This window comes from Hylobates moloch, unplaced genomic scaffold (genome assembly GCF_009828535.3).
Source record: "Hylobates moloch isolate HMO894 unplaced genomic scaffold, HMol_V3 SCAFFOLD_12, whole genome shotgun sequence".
Taxonomy (NCBI): Eukaryota; Metazoa; Chordata; class Mammalia; order Primates; family Hylobatidae; genus Hylobates; species Hylobates moloch.
Window position 1 is genome coordinate 23,480,152 of NW_026652287.1, and position 25,150 is coordinate 23,505,301.

General features: G+C 47.2%; 1 protein-coding gene across 5 annotated transcripts in view; it reads right to left on the reverse strand.

Annotated features, from left to right (window-relative positions):
• UBE3B (ubiquitin protein ligase E3B) overlaps positions 1-25,150 on the reverse strand; it is a 60,651-nt gene that overhangs the window by 13,671 nt on the left and 21,830 nt on the right. For all 5 annotated transcript variants that reach the window (XM_032168748.2, XM_032168747.2, XM_058425301.1 and 2 more), the window contains 10 exons: positions 24,720-24,897; positions 22,997-23,160; positions 21,352-21,519; positions 15,560-15,731; positions 13,603-13,721; positions 12,859-12,973; positions 12,011-12,110; positions 6,106-6,225; positions 1,674-1,850; positions 1,447-1,557 (listed from right to left, as the gene is read on the reverse strand). In XM_032168748.2, coding sequence (XP_032024639.1) covers positions 1,447-1,557; positions 1,674-1,850; positions 6,106-6,225; positions 12,011-12,110; positions 12,859-12,973; positions 13,603-13,721; positions 15,560-15,731; positions 21,352-21,519; positions 22,997-23,160; positions 24,720-24,897 — 1,424 coding nt within the window. The remainder of the gene's footprint in view (positions 1-1,446; positions 1,558-1,673; positions 1,851-6,105; positions 6,226-12,010; positions 12,111-12,858; positions 12,974-13,602; positions 13,722-15,559; positions 15,732-21,351; positions 21,520-22,996; positions 23,161-24,719; positions 24,898-25,150) is intronic.

The window sequence follows — 25,150 nt, forward strand, 5'->3', positions numbered from 1 at the left end:
TGCTTTCCAGGTAGCCCAGGCTCTTCTGAGTGTCATCACAGCAACGTGTTTAAAGGAAAAAATATGCCATGTACTCAGGTGGGTTCTAATGGGATTTTTAACTTTTTCAATGGCAATCAACTGAGAAATTGTCTCCATTATGCAGATGAGGAAACAGAGGCACAGAGAATGGGCCCAGGATCCAAATCACTGGAGGGCACAAGGAAGACTGGACGGTGTTTGGGCAGGGGCTCAGATGGGCCACTGATTCCATCATGGCCAGGGACTGAGGCCCGTGCACATAGACTGTTTCCAGACAGAGAGAACAATGGATTATTCGAGAGTGAAAGGAGTTTGGCCCTGAGACCTCCCTCTCAGCTTGGCCCAGCTGCTGGCTCTTTCTGTTTGGAAAGCATCTGGCTTCTCCAGGTTCCTGGGGTATGCGAGGAGTGCTGCCCAGGTGGCTCGCTTCCTCTGTGCTTGGGCCAGAAGCTCAGCAGAGCCTGAGACCCAGGCAAGGTCCCTGCAGCTCTGGAGCCCGCTGCAAAGGCCACACAGACTGGCTGGGCTGGTGCTGCAGCTTTCCTTCCTCCTGGGAAGCAGGACTCTCCCCAGAAACAGGCGGTGATTTCCCACTCAAGGTGGTTCCACCTTGGCTTTCAATGGACGGGGGTTTCAATGGACAGGAGCTGTGTGGGCCACGACATCACCCTGACCCCATCAGGCTACAGAGTGGAAACCCAGACTCACTTCCTCTTAGTAAGGTGAGGATGACTGCTCCGATCCACCTGGGGTGAGCAGCTGCTGGGCACCATAGGAGGCCCTCCTCACTCCTCACTTAACATTAACGGCAACCCAGGAATGTGGCTTTTCTTATCTCCACTTTACTGATGCGAGAATGCGGCTTAAAAACTAAAGAAACTTGAAGGCACACGGTCATATAGCTGACTAGGAACAGCTGGTCCTGACCTGTTGCCATGGCTGGGAAGCACTCACTCAAACAGCACAAGATTTTAAAACTATCAAACTCCACAAAATGCTGCCCTCCTACAATGGGGACCCAGCCTCCGTGTGGCCATCTGGCTCTGCACACCACTCCTCATGCCTCAGGAAAGAAGAGGGCTGGCCTTACTTAGGACTTGGGCCGGCCTGGGTTCAAATTCCGCCTCTACCACTTAACTAGCAATGAAACTCTGGATAGGTGACTCCTCAAAGCTTCAGGTCTCCCATCCTTAAATAGCCAGGATAGCAGCAGCCCTGTCACAGGGCTGTCGATGGGATGAGATGAGATGCCACAGGCAAAGTACCTAGCACTGGTGTACAACAAATCTTGGTTCCTGCCCCTGTCCTCGCTTGTATCCTAGTGACAGTTTACATGGCCAAGCCTGATCACATATGTGTATATGAAGAAGCCCATGGTACTGTTAACATTTTATTTTACATTTCTCTGTTTCTTAATGTTCCTACCTCATACACAGCCTTCCCCAGCATCTTCCCCACAAACTCGAAGAGCTGCAGGTAATTCTCATGGATGTAGGATGTGGGTGAGGGGTACAGCCTCTCATCCCCACTGGTTGTCTGCAAGGCAAAAAGACGGGGAGAGGCAGAGGTCAAGTGCCTTGCAAGGAGCAAGCCCAGCTCTTCACTTCTTGAATCTGGCTGCTGTCAGCCCTGCTGTCGCTCCCCTTAAATACCTTGAACAGATTGAGTGCTGGGTCAAACACTCTCTTGATGATCTCTTCCAAGAACTCCTTAAAAACACCGTCTTGATCAATCCCTGCTTCGTCCACCCCAAGGTCATTGACAAACTTCACACGGATGACCCCCTTCATGGCGTGCTGGGAGAGCTGCCTAAGCTGCTCGTAGCCGTCCTGCCAAGAGCAGAATTACAGCCCATTAGGAAGCCCAAAGCCTTACACACACAATTCAGGGTTCCCTCTCCTCTGTGCGAAGCTCTCCCAGCATCATTACCAAATGTGCAAATTATGAAACATGGGTGCATGACAGGAGCCGCTCTCACCTGCTTTTGAATGAGCGCTGATTAAAAGGAAAGATTCATTTGGGGATGTGGCGGTATCACTGTTTGGCAAGGGGAGACTGACCTCAAGGGGACAGAGCAGTGAGACGGGGAAGTTAGACAAAATGAGTCATGACAAGCTCCTGGCCATCAGACAAAGGATGAAAGAAACCGGGACAAGATGCATTTCTCTCTCTCTCAATGCTAAGAGTATCTTTAGCTCATGGTAAAAAAAAGAAAAAAGAAAAAAATCAAACCTACAGAACACTATAAAATGAAAAGAATTACCCATCACCCCTCATCTCCCGCTGCCTTCCCAATCATGAAGCGCCTGCAAGTCATGCTGAGGAATTTAGGGGACATCCTGAAGGTAATGGGAGCCGTAGAAGGTTTTAGGCAAAGAGTAACAGGGCTGACTTTCTGTCAGATCTTTCGATTGGCAGCAGAGCAGGTGGATGGCAGGGACCAAGGCAGGGAGCAGAGACCGAGATGTGGGGGTGGTGCTGGGCCTGGACTTCTGGCTGGTGGTCAGCTCTCTTAGGACACAGCCATTCAGCACATCTTCTCCATCCAGACCTCAACATGCACAGCCCCAGAACCACAACTTCGGAGTTCTCCTACTAAATCATCTGTTTAGTTTGTCTCTTGATTCTAATCTGTTGAGGCCTTCCTGGCTTCTGGTTCCATCATCTAATGCATTCCTAGTACTTGGGGTGCTGAGGTTTTTATTTCAGGGCAGTGATATAAAAACAGTGCTGAACAGCCCAGGGCCCAGGGAAGAGTCTGTTGGCCCAACTTGAGAGGCCCCATCACCAGGTGAAACTGATGTCTTCAGACGCTGTGATGGAACAAGTGACCAATCAACCCTGCTGTCCTATGAAGGCCATGCCACATTTCTCCCTTTCAGCTACAACTGTAACACTGTCACATGCTTCACAGGTTACACAGGCCGTCTCCGCAGCATCCACTCAGCTGCCGTCTGGTCCCCTCATCACAAAGCAAACGAGCAGTATGCCAGTGTGGCGAGACCCGTTTTGGGGAACCCTTGCTGCCTTCCTGCCATGCTCACTCAGTGATCCCCAAAGGACTATCCTATGGTGCCCCTGAATCTTATTCAGGGGTTAGGCTTCAAAGTTAGTGGGCAAGGGAAAATTACCTCTCAAGACTCCTAAGTCACATGTGGGAACAGGAGCGCAGTTTTGTGGAGGCAAACCTGAGAAGGACTTTTTATGTACATAAAGTTTGAGAATCATTAAGTTAGATGACAAAAGGGAGAAACAGGAAGTCACCAGGCTGTAACAGCATTTAAGCCATTCTGCCTAAATTTAAGATAATTATCTTGGCACTGAGATGAGAACAGATGGAGAATTCCAACAAGTTCCCGTCTGCCTGCAGGAGTTCTTCCATCCTGCTTTAAAATTATGCCTCCCCAGCCTTCACACGCATTAGTAGATGCGTTTGTGGTTATGTGGATGAAATGGGATGGTATATGTGAAAGCATGTGGCACATGGCCTAGCTCAAGGAGCATTTACTGGATTCAAATCTCAGTCTTGCTTGATCAGCTCCACACCAGCCTCTTCATTTAGAAGTTTAGAGGGGACTGCCTCTTGTGATACATTTCCTCCCTTCTGGGAACTGGCATGGATGTGCGAGGATTATATCCAGGCCTCTTGGGAGGTGAATGTGAGTCAGCGTTCCTCTTCTTCACTGCATCTCAACGTGCACACACAGGGAATACTGAGCTAGAAAAGGGATGCCTGGCTTCCAGGCCTAGCTCTGTCACTGATATCCGAGTGACCTTGACTGAAGTTCTCTGGCCTCAGTTCTGTCTTTGACAGAGACAGGGGAAAGGACTGGGTAAGAGTATGTTTGAGGATCCTTCCGGTTCTGAGTGCTAGAGTTCCAGCCCAAACTCACCCTCTGGGAAGGAGAGCCTTCCTACAGGACTTTAATATCTGGAAGCCTAATAGAGAAGCATAGCCCTCAATACTAACCATAAAAAACGGAAACAATGCCCAGGAGAGCATGAGTCTGAGATCAGCTTACTGACGCCCCCTTGTGTCCAAATCCAGCAAAGGCCCCTGGGCTCTCATTCTAATAACCAAGCCACCAGATTACGACAACTGGGATAACAATGAACAACCTCTCTCCTTCTCCAGTGGAAAGTAAAGAGGAAAAGGGACTTTGCCTAAAGCCTAAGACAGACATCTCTTTTGCCATCCCTGAGGGATATGCTTTAAAAAGTAGGGCCAGAGTAATTGGGATGTCAAGTGAATTTCCAATAAGCAATGATATTTGTGAAGGGAGTCAGGGGATTCTGCCACTCTCAGGAGATACTGCAATCTACACCACCCCAGACTCTTCCCGTGGGTGGGTGCTGGCCACGTCTGGGTAGGCATGATGGGGAGTGGGGCTGAGGATTTCTAGAGACAAGGGAGGTGCATCTGGGTCTGCTGAGAAAAGTGCTGGAAAGGGAGTCTCTACTACACAATTGGGCTTTTTCTGAGTCAAAAGCAGAGGTTGCAAATGGGTGGCCCACAGGTTGAATTTGGTGGAAAGACAGGTGTTATCTGACTTTATAGGCACTTTACAGAGTTCAATTAGTTCACAACATGGAAGATCTGAATTCTGGCCTTCTCTTAAAAACTCAGAGCATTACAGAGCCCACCTCATCACATGGTGGGTCTGGAGGAGCTGAGTGGCGGTGGCCTCTTCTGGGGAGGCACGTGCTTCCAACTGCTCCCCAACACTGAGGCTGGGTGTCAGTTGCCATTTATCAACTCACTCATGGGGGCTGTTTTTCTCAAGTAGAGGTACACAGACCAAGAGGGCTGTTTCAAGAACAGGAGGGCACAGAAGTGGAGATTATTTCTATATGTCTAGCATGCAAACAGAATGCTCCTGTAATGAGACCCACTTAGCCAGCTTTACTCCTTCACATGGCCTGCAGGGCCCAGTGGGCCCTTCAATTCCTTATGCCTACCTTGAAGAATGTCAGAAACATCCACTGTTCAGCACACACTGCCTTTCTAGCAGCTCTTGGCATTGATCACCAGTGGCCAGGGGCACTCAAACAAGCTCTCCAGTAAGGAGTGACACAAACAAGGTATGATGCACCGTGGGAGAAAATGAAGACATGTGAGGAGGAACAGCTGCTGCCGGAAGCCATCTGCTGGTGGGGGTGGCTATCTGGCCACATGCTTCAGGGGATCCTATGACTGTCCTACACTGCAGGACAGGCTCATGAGGAACTGCGGCTGGAGTGTGATAAAAAGGTCTGAAGTGCAAACACGGCAAATAAATGAAGCCAAGCCTCTCCAGGGAAAGGGGACTGTGGCTCAGTCACCAACTCTATCGCTGGCAGGATGAGCGTGTATGGGTAGGCTGTGCACTATACAAGCCCAGGGGAGGCTGTGGCATGGATAACACAGACATCGTAGGTAGTTAAGTTTATGACAACCATGTTCCAGCCGATTGGAGTCAGGGTCTTGTGCCAGCAAAACCAATGTATGACAATTTTCTGACATATGAGGACTGGGTACCTATCTCTAATTTACATGGAGTCACCGTATAGTGGTAGTCCCAGACACTACCCAGTAGCTCAGGTGGGTCACTTCAGTGGTATCTTGTAAGTTTCTGTCTACAAAGAACTTCTGGCTCTGTGATAAATGTATTTCTCTACATAACTCAGTAAATTTAACACCTCCACTCCACTTATACTACAATCACAGTTGAGAGTCTGAGCAAAGTGCCTGCTGGGACAAATGGAGTTTGCACAGACCTGAGAGTGTTAGTGCAGCCGCTGTGACTGGCAGCTCCTGTCCTCATTTCAAAGGGACATGAAGAGGTGGATGCTGTAGCCCAGGACACTCTAGCTCTCATGGGGTAAAGGAAGACACTGCTGGGTCTCCAGCAATGAGGACATGTTTAACCAAGCAGCTGTTCAGAGCAGTCAACAGGACAAATGACCCCTTTCCTGCTCCTAGAGCCTTGATTTCAGATCAAGGAGTAACAGGAACAGTTCAAAAGCCAGAGATCGTCCACTAAAGAGCTTCCATGTTGCAGGGCCCACTTCCTTGTGGTAGGATTCCATAGGCTTCACACTCACCTCCAGCATCCTGGACCGGCGGATGGTGATGTGAGTGACGTGCGGGGAGGCAGAGCTGGTTTCCACCAGCCCCAGTTTCTCCTTCTCCTTGGTAACCATGGTTCGAAACAGGAGAACTCTCTAAAATGAACAAAGGCGGGACCAGAAAACAGGGTCAGCAAACTGATGATTCCATAAAAACGCCCTGCAAAAATGACTGAAACTGAAGTTAGATGAGATGCAAGCAAAATGGGATGCCTTAACATGTGCTACCGGTTAGAAATGTCTTGTGAGAACAGAAGCATTCCCTGGAACACTTGTGGGAATTAGAAATATTGTTGAATACACGTCAAGCAAAAAATGTTCTGGAAAGAGTGGTCTGGCTGCAGCTAGGGTCCAGTTGGGAATGGCCCACGAGAAAATCCTCCTCAAGGCTGGGCGTGGTGGCTCACGCCTGTAATCCCAGCACTCTGGGAGGCCCAGGTGGGCGGATTACCTGAGGTCGGGAGTTCAAAACCAGCCTGGCCAACATGGTGAAACCTCGTCTCTACTAAATACAAAATACAAAAATTAGCTGGGCGTGGTGGCATGCACCTGTAATCCTAGCTACTTGGGAGGTTGAGGCAGGAGAATCACTTGAACCAAGGAGGCAGAGGTTACAGTGAGCCAAGATTGCGCCACTGCATTCCAGCCTGGGGGACACAGCGAGACTCTGTCTCAAAAAAAAAAAAAAAACACACACACAAAAAAAGAAAAAAGAAAATCCTCCTCATTCAGTCAATAATCCACTATAAAAACTTGGTGGCAGAACAAGTTACAGAGGCTTCTTTATCCAGCTGTGCCTGCTTTAAGGGAAATCAGTATTATGAATCCTAAGAACAAAAATAATTCAAAGATAACTTTTCCTACTGTCAGAAAATTTAAAAATGACCCTACAGTATAAAGCTCCCTGACCTTTCAACCTGCCTCCTCTGTGCCTTCAAGCCCACCACAGTCCCACCAGTAATATTTCTCAATTACTGCTTGAAAAGAACCCTCTCTCCTTATTCTTAAGATTCTGCTAAACCTATTTAGAAAGAGCATGACTCTTTGCCCCATCCTGGGCTCGAGAATCAGCACCCTAATACCATTTAAATCAAGTCAGCTGAATGAATACATAAATCCAACTACAGCTGTTTTTTAAAGATGGGAATCTCCCCCAAAGTCAAGAACTTTATTAAATACAAATAAGAACAGTAACAGCCAGGCGCAGTGGCTCACCTCTGTAATCCCAGCACTTTGGGAGGCCGAGGCGGGCAGATCACCTGAGGTCAGGAGTTCCAGACCAGCCTGACCAACAGGGAGAAACCCCAACTCTACTAAAAATACAAAATGAGCTGGGTGTGGTAGCACATGCCTGTAATCCTAGCTACTCGGGAGGCTGAGTGAGGCAGGAGAATCACTTGAACCTGGGAGGTGGAGGTTGTGGTGAGCCAAGATCGCACCATCACACTCCAGCCTGGGCAACAAGAGCAAAACTCTGTCTCCAAAAAAAAAAAAAAAAAAAAGAACAGTAATAATAGTAATGACAACAGGAAATACTATATACCAGTGGGTGCTAGTACATTTTCATTTAATTATTATGTTAACTCTATTAGGCAAATATGGTTGTAACAAAAAAAGCAATGACCAACAGCTCCTTAAGAAGAAAGGGGATGGGCCGGGCACAGTGGCTCACGCCTGTAATCCCAGCACTTTCGGAGGCCAAGGTGGGCGGATCATGAGGTCAGGAGATCGAGACCATCCTGGCTAACACGGTGAAACCCCGTCTCCACTAAAAATACAAAAAATTAGCTGGGCGTGGTGGCGAACACCTGTAGTCCCAGCAACTCGGGAGGCTGAGGCAGGAGAATGGCGTGAACCTGGGAGGTGGAGCTTGCAGTGAGCTGAGATCGCGCCACTGCACTCCAGCCTGGGCGACAGAGCAAGACTCTTGTCTTAAAAAAAAAAAAAAAAAAAAAAGAAGAAGAAAAAAGGGGATGGTACTGAGTGGAGGAACTACTGTTCAGTGAAGCATCTCACTGAGGCTGGTTGACAGATCTAGACCTGACAGGACTGACGTGCTCTGAGTAGAACCAAAAGCCCTGAGAGGTTCCAGGGCCATGCAGAACAGAGGGGACAGACGGGACAAAGGGAGGGAGGCTGGTGATAGGAATGAAGGGTGCTCCTACCTCTCCCCTCCATGGCAGGGGAACTGTAGGACTTTTGAGAACAGGTGTTCATCATGTGGAGTCATGTAGTTTGTGACCCAACTACTTCCTATGACCCCAAATCTTTGGCATGACCACCTGAAGGGGTGCTGTTTGGTGATACACAGGCGGAAGGCGAGTTACATCTGGGTCAATCCAGCATGGGGTGGAGATAGCAGAAGACACAGAAACAGAACTAAAGAGACAGAAGTGACCACAGAAAGCCTGGATAGGGCTCTGGATTTCTATGGGGCATGGAAGAAGGTCTGAGGCAAGCTTATCCAGGCTGCAAGGGCTGGGCAACCTCAGTGACTACAGTGGACAGCTGGGTATGGATCATTCTCCCCATTCTACAGATGAAGACCTTACTCACCCAAAGCTACACAGTTGGTGGGCAGGGGGATGGAATGAAATCCAAAGCCCACACACAGCCCCCATACTACATAGCCTCTGCCCACCCCACAACGCTTAGGCCTTCTGGGTAAAAACAAAAGGCAGAGAGGACTTAAGGGCCAGCCAGGGGATAAGTCACACATAAACAGGTAAAAGCGATGTAAGAGGGTGCAGAAAATGAAGTGCTGTGCACATGAGCCAGGCAGAGCTGAGGCTTTAACAAATGTTAAGGAAAACAAGAAAGGCATTATAGTGAAATCAAGAACAAGGGAGAGGTTCAACATTTAGGGCAGATGGTATAATGGTAACAGAGCAGAGAGAGCCTATTACCCTCCTGTGTGCTCCAGCAAGAATATTTCAATGGCAGAGGGCAGCACACATGCCATTAAGGGGACCTTGAAGCTTGAGACGGGCGGAGGGGCAACAAGACAGCCCATCTGCTCTGAAAACACCAAGCCTTAGATACTCCCCCAGGACCTGCAATCACGGAGCAGGAAGGGGCAGGAGATGAGGAGGGCCCCATTTTCCTGAGGGAGGAAATTTTATGAACTAAGGACAAACAACCTTGATGACATATTTAAGCAAAATTCCCAAAAGAAAAAAAAATGTGGGGATTACTATATACCCTGGACTTAAAAGTCATTCCAATTTATCTCAGCGGTTCCCAAACTTTCTTATTCACAGCATCTCTATCACTGTAGTAACTTTTTTCATGGTACTCCTAGGCCAAAAGAAATCCCTAGCAGTCCCGTTTACTAGGTAGTTAGGTCCCAAATATTTATGTCCTAAGACCTCAGTTGCTGTATTTTACAAATACACATACTTTGAAATATAAAATATTTTTATTTCGTTCTTACAAGCCAGCTCTGCAAACATCATTAAAAAGAATGTAGTGCAATCTCATGTTGAAATCACAAACTGCTCTGAACTAATAGTTCGTGTGGTGTCTCACTGTGTTCCCCTCAGAAATCTAAAATATCGTGCAGCACCTCCAGTGGCCACAGCACATGTGAACCACAGAGAAACAGAGCAGAGGGTCTAGACTATGTGTTATGGGAATGCAATGGTCAGAGGCTGATTTCACAGACACGCAGGTCCAGGATGAGGGGCTGCATTTTAAACCAGACACCACCAAACCAGATGAGGCCCAGGAGATGAAAGCTGAAGCCTATTTCAAAGACGAGGTGGAGAGGCTAAGGATACTACACTTGGAAAACACAAGCCCCAGATGCAAACGGGAGCTGCCAACAGATCACAGAAGATAAAAGAAGCCACTTTTAGGGGTTGTTCAAGGACCAAAAGGTAGAAGTTACAGAGAAGCACAGTTCATGATGAGGAAGAATGTTCTATCTTTTGGAAAAGTAAAGCCACAGAACGGCCTGTTTTGCAAAGCTGTGCATTTTCTATTGGAAGCAAGGTCAGGGACATCATAGCAGGGGCTCCCTCAAGGAGGGCACATTTGATTAAGTAATTGCCATAAGGCACTTCACTTCTGAGAGTTTGCCAAGTGCAGTAAGAATTTAAACAGCCACATTGTTTGCACATCACTGCTTGAGGGGAAAGAATAGCACCCATAAGTATTAAAGTCAAGGACAGAACAGTATCAGACAGCAGTGAGGATGAAATACCTCGAAAAATGAGATTTAATTTACAAAAATGTGATTTATGCTCTTTTCTAAAAATATGTCTACTTCATTAAAAAAAGAAAAAATAGAACAGGAGAAAAATAAAGGACACAACCTAGACTCCTAGAAGCCTCTTCTGAGAGGAGCTGAGTGTTGTCATAGCATCGGACATTTCCAGAGCGCCTGCCACTCACCAGGGATGTGAGCCATGCTTGCTACCCTCATTTCCTGGATGCTCCTGCCACAGCCCAATCCTCTCCAAGTCTCTCTCATCCCCCGGGTGTGTGGCACTCTCCTGGTTTCCCTCCTTCCCTCCTCATGCTGGCCCTCTGTGGGACGGGTCCTGCAGGGCTCTGCCTCAGTGCCCTGGACTTCTCACTCCGTCTGACTCCCTGACCACCTCGCCCAGGCTATGGGGGAAGTCAGGAGACTTGGGTGCTGTCTGATACCCTGACTACCTCACCCAGTCCACGGGGGCAGTCAGGAGATTTGGGTGCTCTCCCCACACAGGTTCCTCTCTCCTGAATGCCAGATCCCCTGTCCAGTGGCTTCCAGGAGCCAGAGACATCTCACATCCTATCTGCTCGATGCTGAACTCTCCACCATGTCCCAGTCCTGCTCTTCCACCTCAGGAAAACACCCCCCAAGCACCCAAGCCAGACACCTGATCATCACCTGAATTCTTCCTTTCCTTCCCCTCAGGATGTGACCATTCTCCGAGGCCTCCTTAAAAATCTCTTGACTTGGTCGGGCGCAGTGGCTCACACCTGTAATCCCAGCACTTTGGGAGGCTGAGGCGGGTGGATCACGAGGTCAGGAGATTAAGACCATCCTGGTTAACACGGTGAAACTCCATCTCTACTAAAAGTATAAAAATGAGCCGAGTGTGGTGGCGGGCCTTACAGGCGTGGTGGTGGGCCTGTAGTCCCAGCTACTCAGGAGGCTGAGACAGGAGAATGGTGTGAACCTGGGAGGCGGAGCTTGTAGTCAGCCGAGATCGCGCCACTGTACTCCAGCCTGGGCAACAGAGCGAGACTCTGTCTCAAAAAAAAAAAAATCTCTTGACTTGCTCATCTTTTGACTCCCAGGGCCCACCCTAGTGCAGGACAGCTTGCTTTAACACCCCCGCCTCTAGCCAGCCCTCCACACTGCAGCCAGGATGACCTTCCTGAAGTATGGCTCTGACCAGGTGCCTCCTAAGCGTCCAGCCCTCTGGTGGCTTTGCAGAAAGCCCTTGCTCCCAGCCTTGGTTTCTAAGGCTGTCTTGCTCTAGTTCCTACTACCCTCCTTGGCTTCCTCTTGACCCTATCCTTTCTATTCTCTCCAGCCACACTGTACATTTGGCTCTCCAAAAGCACCTCATCCTTTCTAACTCAGCCTTTCAACACTGTCCACTTTTGCCTGTGGGACCCTTTCCTGTCCCCTTTCCCTTCCTCCAGCTGGTCAGGTCTCCGCACCTGGGCTACCACTCCACCAGAATTGCCAGTTCACACTGTCTTCTCCAGCTCTGTACCCCAGCACTTGGTGTAACCCCACCAGAGTAATAGCAACCACCGTTTCCTTGTGCTGAATGAATGATCCCACTTAGTCACCTCCAACTGCTGTAGCAAGGATGGAAAGGCAGGAACCACGTGGGGGAACAGAAAGACACATCGGGGCCCAGCTCTGAGTGCAACTCACGTTTTTGTGAGGGATGACATGTGGGATGTACTGCAGGATCAACTGTGCCCGTTTTCTGTCCCTGTCGAGTTCTTGGAAGAGCACGCTAGGTTTGAGATCCCTTGAGAAGAAAGACATGGGTTTGGGAGAATTAAAAGAAGGAAACTACCTTCTAGTGTGAGGCTGGGAAATGACACCATGTGGGCCACATGCAGCCTGCCGTCTGTTTCTGAAGAGTCTGATGGGAACATGACCATACTCATTCATACATGTATAGCCTATGGCAGCTTTTGTGCTACAAGAGCAGAGTTGAGTAGCTACAACAGAGACTGTCTGGTCCACAAAGCCTAAAGTCATCTGGCCCTTTACAGAAAAAGTTTGCCAGTCGCTACTCTAGTGCCACAGCTTCAGCAGTTGCCATAAAGCTTGAACTCATTGACAAAAACGCAGATACGTGCCTATGTTCAGTTGTGATAGGAGGATTTCCCCCACCCCATTACTCTCCAAAAAACCTAAAAGCAGTTTTTACTCTAGTAATTCTGCTAATAAAAACTGCCTTTTAACTCTCATGTTCTGTTGCTCAGCTCAGCTAAAAGACCTCTTCCTAGTTTGGATGAGAAATGTATGCTAAATATAATCTGGCTCTGTCGCCATTAATTAACTCTAATTATAATTGGTGTAAACATCTCTTAACAGAAGCGTCCTGACAGGTGCTTCACAGGGACAGCAGCTCTCTTTACACAAATGAACAGACAAAATGAAGCAGAGGAAAAAAGTCCTCTCTGCCCTAGAACATGAGTGCTGAGTGCTCAGGCAGCGTGCTGGAGCAGGCTGGCTTCCATGGAGCCCTCCTCACCCCTGGAGCTCACTTTCGCAGCCAGTGGTCCTCAGGGGTGAAGCGCCGCCGGCAGTCCCGCTCGTACAGCACCATTAGCCACCCGTGGACAGACTGGAACAGCTCCAAGGTCTCGCCCTTGGCGTTCTCTGTGGGACAAACAAACAGGAAAGTCAGAGGAGGAGTCAGAGCCAGAGAGCAGGGGGAGGACAGCTCTTGTCTTCTACAGTTGTCATCAAGTCCTTGATCTCCCTCGCTCTGAATTATATGTGGAACCGACGGAATTAAAAGGCACCCTGGGTACATGCTAAGTGTCTGCAGGGCCTGAGTACCTCTCAGACAAAATCACTCATGCTGCCTCCCACTAGTGTGTCATCCGAAGGGTCTTTTTAATCTAAGGAGCTTTGTCCTGAACAATTGGAGACACTTCGGGAGGTGGACTCTCATCTCAAGCGTGCGCTGGCACATGTTTTATCTTCATAGAAATCAAATGGAAGAATCAACAGGAGAGTCAGGGCAAAATTAATCATCATTAATAATCCTTGACACATACATGCAAATCCTGAAGGGAGCCTGGGAGAGCAAGACTTCTATAACCACACCACTATCTTAAGAAGTCACAGAGAGTGAAGAAAGAAAATTTCTAATTATGGGAATAAATGTGCACCTTCTATTAACTTGGAGAGACAATAAAGCTAAGAATCAGTTGATGCTATAGACTCTTCGGCCTCCCTAGGTGCAGCATCAACCAAACAACAGCAGACACCTTTTCTCTTACCTACAATTCCATCCCAGATCATCTTAAACACAAAGGAATTCAGGAAAGAGGAGATGGTGACCAGCTCTTCCAGTTTGAATGAAATCTGTTCTTCATAAACTTCAATGTCATCAAGGATTCTAAATCAGAGAGAAAATTACCCAGAATTCCACACTGAAAAAAGGCGAAGAGAAAAAAAATCTGTACTGCTTAATAGCCAATAAACAAGGTTGAGAAATAAGCTTTATCTTGTAGAGATACTTACTGTAAAATCTACAGATAAAATGATATGATATCATCAGGGGTAGGGGGAAAGGGGAGGGAGAGCCTTAGGACAAATACCTAATGCATGTAGAGCTTAAAACCTAGATGACGGGGTGATAGGTGCAGCAAACCACCACAGCACATATATACCTATGTAACAAACCTGCACTTTCAGCACATATATCCCAGAACTTAAAGTCAAATAAAATAAAAATAAAATGAAAAAAAATGATATGATGTCTAGGATTTGCTTCAAAATAATGTGGGAGAGAAAAGCAGGTGGGCATTTGGATGAAGCAAAACTGGCTGTGAGTTGGTACTGTTGAAGCTGATAATGGGCACATGAGGGCTCATTATATTATCCTTTCTACTTTCTATTAATTTGAAATCGACCATAGTAAAAAGTTAAAAAATACAATTAAGAAAAAATCTGTACTTCATATTTTTCTTATTCATAAGGATCTGACAGTGACACTTTCTTAATTCACACCTCAATTCATGCCTTCCTTATTCACGTCTGCATATCAAGGAACGTTGACTGGGAGTCGATGTTTACTGAGGAAAGCTATAGAATCTTATTCGATATCTAAGACACATACTAGTGACACTTAGTAGGTACTTAGGAAGCATTTGTGAGTAAATGAATAAATGTTTGAAAGAACATATGAATAAATGAGCCATTTAAGACACAGCTCTATCTGAACATTTCCTAACACTGCTCCATACACTAGAATAAGATTCACTCTTGGCTTACCCCCATCCAGTGATTAAGGATGTCTTCACCAGCAGCTAGACCCCTGCTCTTCCATGATCCTCACCGAATCTGCCACCTACATGTCCCTGATCCTCTCCCGCTAATGTCTTCCAGCCTGAACATAACTGCCTGAGGTCCATTGTATCTTATAATTCTTCACCAAACTTTTTGGAAAAGGTGGAATGAAAAGAATACCAAACACACAAGATGCATAAGCTTAAAAACCAAAGCAACTAAATGGGACTAATGTTTGTTAATTTCCCACTCTGTGCCAGGCACTGCACTAAGTATTTGACGCTGTTGTTTTCCACTTACCCTCTATTGAACTGGTAATATTCTCTACATTCTAATAAGGAAATAAAGACTCAAAGAGGTGAAGAAACTTGCTCAGGGTCGGCTTGATAATAATAACAGCCAGCAAGTATTGAACTCATCCTATGTGCCAGGGACTGTGATAAGCACTTTGCAACAATTATCTCTTTTAATCCCTACCATGTGCCTACAAGGTACGTGCTATTGTTATTCCCATTTACAGATGAGTCAACTGAGTCTCAGAGAGGTTGAATCCGTGATCCCTTGCCCAGGGTGTCTCAAGATCTGCTCAGTAAGGATCTGCACCCTGGCTCTGACTTTGGAATTTTCCAGGAATCTAGCTAGCACAGTGAATAAATGGCTGAGCCATGATCTAAACCCATCTCCAGGAAACCCCAAGCCACAGTCAGTGGTACTGATCAGCTTCCTTGAAAGGATGGGAACTTTTAACTCCCAGGCCCCACCCTAACAACTGCTGAACATTTACTGCACACTGCTCACTTGGTAAATGGCTAGTTCTTACAATGCCCTGCCACATAGGTCCAAATGTTTGCAGTAATCACATTAGCAATTACTTCCTTACTGACACTGTATTTTGGTCTCTCCATATTCTAGGAGAGGAATTCAGTCCCACAGCAGTCAACCTACGTGATGAGGTGCCGCGAACAGTCACAGAACAGCATCAGCATGGCCAAGAGTTGCTTGGACTCTTCAGTGTCATTGTTCAGGCATTCCAAGAAGAGCTTTAACCCTCCGTGGGGCCCGAGCTCACAGATAAATGCCCACAGTTTGGGCAGCAGGTCATCAAGGTAAGTGAGACCTGGAAAAAAGACAGAGAAACCCAAGCTTCAGGTGCAGACTCCACCTGGTCTGTTATTTCTCCTATCCAGTGGGAAAACAAAACCCTTAAACCTATCCATGAACATTTAATGTGTGTGAAAAGAAGGTGGGATTATGGAGGAAAGCATTATCACCATGAGAGTAACAATGATAAGAGCCAGTAGTCAGTGGGTGCTGACTGTGTGCCAGGCACCATTCTAGGCACTCCGTATGTATTGTTTGCTTTCCACTTTCTGAAGCCCAGTGTTATCCCCATCTTATACAGGAGGAAACTGAAGCACAGAGAGGTTAAATGATTGGCCCCAAATCACACAGCCTGTATGTCAGAGCCATGAATAGAACTCAGGTCTGACTTAGCATTTACGCTTTAAATCAGGGATCAGCAATTTGTTTCAGGAAACAGCCAAAGAGTAAATATTTTTAGGCACTGTGGGCCAGAAGGTCTCTGCTGTTAAATTAAATCTAGCCAAGTCTGAGCAAAAAACAATTCATCCATCAGGCAGCCCTCAGAACCAGAAGAGGTTCAGACAGCTCCAGTCCGCATTCTGGGCAGGCAACATTTAGGGGCAAAACTGAAGTGAGGTACAGAGACAGCTTGACTGGTTATACCTTGGCTTTGCCTTATTTGAACGTGGTCTGATCAGATGGCCACCTGTGATTGATTGAAGCTAGGCTGCTGTGATTGGCAGCTATTTGTTACAAAAATACTGAATAGTCCTAAGTTAGACTTCTAGTCAGTTTACATACTAAGTTAGGCTGCAGTTCCTTAAGGACTCAAAATATGGAGGCATCCTCAGGCCAAATTTAGTCTAACACTGTTACAACTACTCAGTGCTACCACTACAGCACAAAAGCGGCCACAGACAATGTGTAAAGAAACAGATTTGGCAGCCCGGTGCTGTGGCTCATGCCTGTAATCCCAGCACTCTGGGAGGCTGAGTCGGGTGGATCATCTGAGGTCAGGAGTTTGAGACCAGCCTGGCCAACATGATGAAACCTTGTCTCTACTAAAAAATACAAAAATCAGCCGGGCGTGGTGGCCAGAGCCTGTAATCCCAGCTACTCGGGAGGCTGAGGCAGGAGAATTGCTTGAACCTGGGAGGCGGAGGTTGCAGTGAGCCGAGATCGCACCACTGCACTCTAGCCTGGGCGACCAGAGCGAAACTCCGTCTCCAAAAAAAAAAAAAAAGAAAGAAAGAAACAGATTTGGCTCTGTTCTAATAAAAATTTATTGACAAAAACAAGTAGTGGGCTGGATTTGGCCTCCACACAGTAGTCTGCTGACCCTTGCCTAAGACCATCTTGCAGGCTCACCACCTTTGGCAAAGCTTCCCCCCATTTACCTCTATTATTCTATTATGTTAAAAGTGGAAATGCAGTCAATGACTATGGTAGGATGCTCTGAAATATACAAAAATGGAACCCTGAGGAAGCAAAAGGGGACACAGAGGACATTCTAAGTTTGTTTCCTGATGGCTACAAGGCCTCAGACACACAGGCCACATCACTGGTATAGTTTATATCTAATAATGCAGCTATTGACTTAGGCTGGATCTGAAATGCCATGTGACACTGAATATACAGTAAGGTGTGTTCCTCAGAAAAGCACAGTCACCTTGTATTCGAGCCCTTACAATACCTCTCATCTTATAGGGCACTCTCTGAATTATTTAGTTTTGAATGAAGAACTGTTTGGGGAAGGTATATTAGCCAGCAGTGGGAGTTGGGGGAACTCCATCAGAGCTACTGAAGGATGCTTAGAGGGTGAACTGAAGGAATTCTAAAGGAGGCCAAGAATTGTATCAATTTAGTCCCCCCCTCCCCCCCCCCCCCCCCCCGCCGTTTCTCTTTTCTTCCCTCTGTTGCTCAGGCTGGAGTATACTCAGCTCGCTTGACTCCCTGCCTCCGACTCCTGTGAATCTCCTGCCTCGGCCTGTGGGCTGCCTGGGATTGCGGGCACGCGCCACCACCCTTGCCTGGTTTTTGTCCTTTGGCTGGAGGCGGGGTTTCGCCATGTTGGCCAGGCTGGTCTCCAGCTCCTGACCTCCAGTGGTCTGCCCGCCTCGGCCTCCTGAGGTGCTGGGACTGCAGACGGAGTCTCGCTCACTCGGTGTTGCCCGGGCTGGAGTGTGGTGGCGTGGTCTTGGCTCGCTGCAGCCTCCGCCTCCCAGCCGCCTGCCTTGGCCTCCCAGGGTGCTAGGATTGCAGCCTCTGCCCGGCCGCTGCCCCATCTGGGAGGTGGGGAGCGCCTCTGCCCGGCCGCCCCGTCTGGGAGGTGAGGAGTGCCTCTGCCCGGCCGCCGCCCCGTCTAGGAAGTGAGGAGCGTCTCTGCCCGGCCACCCATTGTCTGGGGAGTGAGGAGCGCCTCTGCCCGGCCGCCCCGTCTGGGAAGTGAGGAGCGCCTCTGCCCAGCCGCCCATTTTCCGGGATGTGATGTGAGGAGCGCCTCTGCCTGGCCGCCCCATTTGGGAAGTGAGGAGCGCCTCTGCCCGGCCGCCCCGTCTGGGAAGTGAGGAGCACCTCTGCCCGGCCGCCCCGTCTGGGAGGTCTACCACGGAGGCCAGACGCAATGTGGGGGCTGGACGTGGTGGCTCACGCCTGTAGTCCCAGCACTCTGGGAGGCCGAGGCGGGTTGATCACTTGAGGCTAGGAGTTCGAGACCAGCCTGGCCAACATGGCGAAACATATGAAAAATACAACAGACAAACCAACCAACCAACCCAGCAACAACAAAACAGGTCTACCCAGGAGTCATACTCTAATTTTTTCTATTTTCCTCCCTTTCTGATCCTTTATCCCACTTTCTTTTTCTTCCTCTTCCTTCTCCTTCTTCTTTGTCAAAGACATAGAGGATTGAGTTATTATCATTGATCCATACAAAGTCCCTCTCTCATTTATTTTCTTTAATTCCCACTCCCCATTTCTATTCCCCGTCTTCCCATGTCCAACCTTCCTAATATGTTTGATATGCATCTTTTTGCCTGTATGTATTTTTAGAAAATGTTTATTGTTTTGTGTGCAAAAAAAATTAATAAAAAAAAGAAAAAAAAGAATTGTATCAATTTAGTGATTATGCCTACAGCTTAGACCTCACATTTTCAAGGGTAGGAGGATGTGGTTATAAAGAAGCCTTTAGAAGCAAGACTTTCGTGATCTGTTGGTGATGACATAGGTGCCCCACTTATAACTAGTCTTTCAATTGTCCATGTTATATCAAACACACCCAAGAATGTGGAAATCTCACAATTCAAAAACAGGTTAAAATAGAAACAGAGGAAACAGTTACACTGTGGAGATCACAAATATACTGCCATAGGATAAAAGAAGAAAAGCAAGTGTCCTCGAGTTCTGTGTAAAGGACTCATGTAGCATAGACTAGAATACTCATAGCATCACACACTGATTCAACAAGGGCTGCATATCTAGCCATTTAGACAGAGATGGAGACACTGGGCCTGGCAGAGCAATGGCAGACAGACCAGCAGCGGCGCCAGTGCTATCAGATGTGTGTGAGGAGCACAAACAGACACTTCCTAAGTTGTCAGTAGAAAAACAGCAGTATTTTAAAAACAAGTGTTATGTTCTATAATCTAAGTTGCTAAATAGACTGAATATCAAACATACACTTTAGACTAGTTTATCTTTATCCGTAAAGTGTATATTTTCAAGTTGACTAAAAAACCTATATTTGGATTCTCTCACTTGGGAAAATGAGCTTCAATGTGAGCTCATTTAAAAAGCTGGACCCACAGGAGATCGAGACCAACCTGGCTAACACAGTGAAACCCCGTCTCTACTAAAAATACAAAAAAAAAAAAAAAAAAAATTAGCCGAACATGGCGGCGGGCGCCTGTAATCCCAGCTACTCAGGAGGCTGAGGCAGGAGAATGGCATGAACCCGGGAGGCGGAGCCTGCAGTGAGCCGAGATTGCGCTATTGCACTACAGCCTGGGCGACAGAGTGAGACTCCGTCTCAAAAAAAAAAAAAAAAAGCTGGACACAAACCATAACCCCATACTCCTCTCACTCAAGATGCTGCTCAAACTCTCAGGCGCTGGGGTGCCCCAGGTATGGTCTTGCCCCTTCTCTCCTCCCTCTGCTCATCTTTGGGAAACCTGCCCTGGGCTGAAAGCCCATAGCTTTACACTCCATCCCTCGGCTGATGCTCCCAGAGTGTCACCTCTGCCAGCATGCCCGGCAGGCCCCTTTCCCTTGTCACAGCCACAACACAACAGACTCCCCACAGGCCCTGCCCCCAGTCTTCCCCAGCTCAGCAAACCGTGGTACCATCCACACAGGTGGTTGGGCCAACAACCTGGTATCTTCTTTAAAACCCTTAGTCCTCATGCTCCCAAATCCAAGCTACCAGTAAGACCCATATCTTCTACCTCTAAAACAAATCTAAATCCTCCTGCCTTAATCTCCACTGCTACTACACTAGGCCAGTGGCTTTCAACCAAGAATGATTTTGCCTCCCAGGGGGCATTTGGCTGAATGCCAAATTTGGAGATATGTTTGGCTGTCACGCTGGTTGGGAAGGTGCTACTGGCATCTATGAGTAGAGACCAGGGCTGCTAAACATCCCAAAACACACAAGACAGCCCCTCATGACAAAGAATGGGCCAGCGCAAGACATCCATAATGCTAAGGCTGAGAAATCCTGCTGCAGCCCAGGCCAACATCATCTCTCAGCATTTTCATTCTCACAGTGCCCATCATTACATGAACCCTACTTTTTACTTGCTTATTTTTAGTCTCCCCACTACTAGAATACAATCCCCTTGGGAACGAAGAACTTGGCTCTCTTTCACCTCTGTATCCTCAGTGCCTGGCACCCAGTGGTGCTCGATAAATATTTGAAGAATGGATAAATAAGTGTGAAAGAGAAGCAGTGATTTATGATGTTAAAAAATGTAAAATGCAGCAGAGATGTTCTTAATCCTTCATGTAATAAAAGGCTTCCACGGTTTACAAAGGCCTTTTGTACTCGTAAGACCAATTCATAACAACAACTGTGCTGCAACCTAAAAGCCCGTGATGCCCAATTCTGTACTCACAGAGGGGACTTTCCTCCATGTTAAGCTAAAAAGGAAAATGTTGGGCATATCCATGTGATGAGACACTATGTAGCCAATAAAGATAAGGTTTTCAAAGAATTTGTGACATGGTAAAGTGATTATTGGAAAGGAAAGGATAGTGCTGTATATTTCAATTTAAATATATTTATTTTATATGTGCAGTACGCTCAGGCACAGTTGATTGTTTTTGGATTATGGAATTAAAAGTGGTTTTCTTTTTTCTTTTTTTTTGCAATCCTATCTTTTTTGCTTTTTTACTCAGAAAACAAAAACTTTTTAGAAGTAAATTCTACTTCATAATTAAAATAAGAGTCACAAAACAGGAATGAGATGGAAGTGCTTATGATTGAGGTTAGCATGAGCAATTTAACCGAGGTGGACCACTCTCTAAGAGGAACAGCTCAAAAATGCCCTCCTTCAGAATCTATTTTCAGAGTCAAAGAAGCCAGAAAAAAACATCGACTTTTGCCAAGACAAACTGCCAAATGTGAGAGGTGAAGAAGACGCCCTGGGACTGCGAACCTGTGAGTATCTGCAGCCGAATCTGTGTGAGAGTCGTCAGCGAGGTCTGGTAGAGGACACAGATGTTGCAAACCTTCTGGACTTCTGCAGAGTCGACCCGTTTACCCCCGACAGGCCTGAGAATATTCCGGACTGATGCCGACTTTTGAAAAGCACGCTTTAGGAGACCTGGCATGGAGAAAAGAAGACATGCGAGCAGCAGCTCAGCCAGCTGCCAAATCCCACCCTGGAAAAGGAAGAGCATTTCAGTGAAGCTCTAAATGCACAGCCAGGCCAGACAGTGGGGCAACTCACTCAATTCAAGGCATTTCTTTGGGATAAATCAGAAAAACATTAACAACAGGTTTTTAGGTACAACACAAAGATCTCTTCAGAATACCCCAAAATTTCTCAGAATAAGCCAGGCATATTCAAATCTTACATGGCATTCTTATACTGGAAATCACCAAATTTCAAAACCCACAATGGTAAAAATTCAGAGGACTATATTAGGGGAAGAGGGGCAAAGGCAGGGGCCCTGGCTACATCTCTATTTTCTGTGCCTTTAGAGGGAAGTAAGGCGTGACAACCTCTAGTTCTGACACCTGGTTTTGAATGATATTCCACCTTTGTTTTCAACCTTCCCATTGACATCCTGCTGGAGTTACATTTGCTGAGCCCATGCTTACTGCCAGCTATGAGACAGAGTTTTGCAACACACTCAGTAGAAGAACAGACACCCTGAACCTGAAAACCCACCACAGGCAGGTAACTCTGTCAAATTATGCATTAGTGGCCTTTCCATAACTTTTAATAAGAGTGTGCAACGAGAACCTTCCCATGGAACCCATTACCGACCCTGCGATAGGAAAGCCATAGCCCCGCCTGTGGTTCAGTGAGTGGCTCCTTTATAAGGAGTCCCACATGGGAGATTTATTTTCTTAAGAACTCAGAAAAGCTCTACTTCTCAGAAATTAGAAGAAAGCATCCACAGATCCCTTTTCATGTTGGTTTCTGAAACATTTCATGTTGGTTCACAGCCAAACTGAAGTTCACAGGTAGCCACAGTGGCCCTAATGGAACATATGTGTGTGGACATGCTTTTATGACCCAATCTTGATTGTGTTCACCTATTTCTATTTTCCCAATCCTTGTTTTCTATTCCTATGGGTTTTTTGTTTTGCTATATATGAACTTAGTGACCTAACAAGCCTCAAAATTGTTGTGGAACAAGCTAGAGGCCAGGTGTGGTGGCTCATGTATATCATCCCAGCACTTTGGGAGGCTGAGGTAGGAGGATCGCTTGAGGTCAGGAATTGGAAACAAACCTGGGCAATAAGGTAAGGCCCCCATCTCTACAAAAATTAAAAAAAAAAAAAAATTAGCCAGGCATGGCAGTACACGCCTGTAGTCCCAACTATTATACTTGGGAGGCTGACGTGAGAGGATCACCTGACCCTAGGAGTTAGAGGCTGTAGTGAGCTATGATCGTGCCACTGCACTGTAGCCTGGGCAATACAGTGAGACTCTATCTCTAACAACAAGAACAACAACAACAAAAACAAAGAGCATCCCACAAACACAGCACAACATCCATACAGGAAGAAACAGGAGCTGTATTTCAGCCAAGTGGAGCTACAGGGTTGGGCCTGCTCCCGCCACTCACTCTTCACTGGGAGCACATTGTGAGGGGATGCTGGCTGTGCGTGGGCTGGCTCCTGGCTCTCCAGCAGCTTCTTGCTCAGGATGTCACAGAAGAAGATCCGGATCAGAGGCACCCCCCACAGGAACTGCAGCTGTTTGGTGATCAAGTGCATTGACTCGTTAAGGCTAGGAGAGAGCAGAGGAGACCTGGCCTGTTAGTTCCATCTGATGCAGGGCCAGGGCCACCCCACACAGCTCCCAACGGCCTTCCACTGGGAGCTGTAGCTAGGACCTGGCACTCGACATGGCAAAGATTACAAAAATAAAAAGTGGAACTAACAAATCATTGCTGAGGGGCTGGTATGTCAAGGGCATTGACTCTTCACCTTGTCTGCTTTCCCCAGGTCCCCAGGCTCCATGAGTCACACTCTTCTTGAAGACACCTGCTACCACCCAGGTGACAAAAACAATCTTGTACCCACTGCACTGCCTCCCTCCTCACAGCTGGCTTGCAGGTGGTGGGGGGCCAAATCTAGATGACTAGCAGCCTCCTCAGTGTTTCCTTGCATTCCAGGGGTTCTTTGCCTGACTCCACACTGCACTCAGCATCCCTCAAATTCCTAGAATCTGCTGTCACCTTCCTGCTCAAGAAGGTGAGATGACACCCCTACTGGTTCCCACATTGACCATCATATTATTAATAGCCACCACCCCGAGCATGGCCAGGCCTGCCTGCTGGTAGGTGCTTCACATGCATTATCTCATTCAATCCTTCTAGAAAGCATATCAAAGGGAGGGTGAAAATTATCCCCAGGTTTCAGATGAGGAAAGCGAGGCAAAGCAAGTCGTCCAAGTCCCTCCAAGAAGAGGAAGTGGAGCGGAGAGCAGGCTGTCTGCGGAGGTGCTGCTCTGCTTCACTTACCTCCCACAGCCTCCTGACTCTCAGCACCTCCGCCCCATCCTCTTCAGGCTGAGGTGTCATGCTGGGACAGGCTGTTCCCTAGCAATGAGTCTTTTTAACTAGATAGGACCCAGGGATGTCACTTAGGTACAACAAAAGAAAAATTGGGGGATTTCCTCCCCAGGCCTTTAGTTTTCTGCTGCAAGGGTAACTGCCAGGGACCCCATGTCTCGAGGAGATATGTGAACAAGAAAACAGCTGGGCAGCAGAGCTGGTTCCTCTCCAGAAACCACTTTATCTCAGCTCAGGTAGATATTTCAAATTCATGAATCTGCACCTTACTTGATCTCCCTTCTTCTAGTCTAGTATTTCTCACGTTTTTAAGTTCGTAATTACACTTTTAAAAATTTATATTCCACCTCTTGAAAAGGATTTTGGGTGATTTCTATTCCCTTTGAATCATTTGTCTTGTTTTAGCATCTCCAAAATATGGCAGTCTAGTCGATCAATAAAAGTGACAGTGAAGAAGAAAAAACACTGATAAGGTCCATAACTGAATGGAAGGAACAAAATACAAAATAATAGGATTTCAATTTTGTAAAAAAGGATCAGTATTTCTAGATAGGAAAACTGACAGGATGTTCACTCAAGTTATCTTTGGTTTACAGGATAATGGGCTGGTTTTTATCCTCCTTTGTTCTCACTCACACTTCATTAATATATAATGAATACGTATTATTTTTGTAATAATAAACAAAACACCACAAGCTGGAAGAAAGAAAGAAGGAAGAAGAAGATGGTGGGAGAGAGGCAGGAAAGACAGTGATTTGCATCTGGGACTCACCCATAATCCACAGATTGGGAGAACCAGCCAAGGACAGGATGCCAGTGGGTCAGGTTGGACTTCTTCTGGGACACGTACTTCTGACAGTAGCACAGCATCTGGGTGAGCAAACTCACGAAACCATCTGTCTCCTCCTCTAACACTCTGGGGCTGAGGGAGCCCAAGTGTAGAAGGTTGCCTACAGAGAGAGAAGGCTGGGTGTGATGGGCCCAGACAAACACTTTGGTGCCTCCCGGCCCTGCTCCCTGCCTGTGGCTCAGGTGCCCACATCCCATGTGCAGCAAGAAATTTCCACATAAGGGGCACCTGTCAATGCCGGAGGCTGCTGTGTGGTGCAAAGGTAAGAAACGGGCCGAGCTGACTTCAAATCCTGGCTATGCCACAGACAAGGTGAGCCGTGGCCGTCAACCCATGTCTCAAACTTGTTTCTT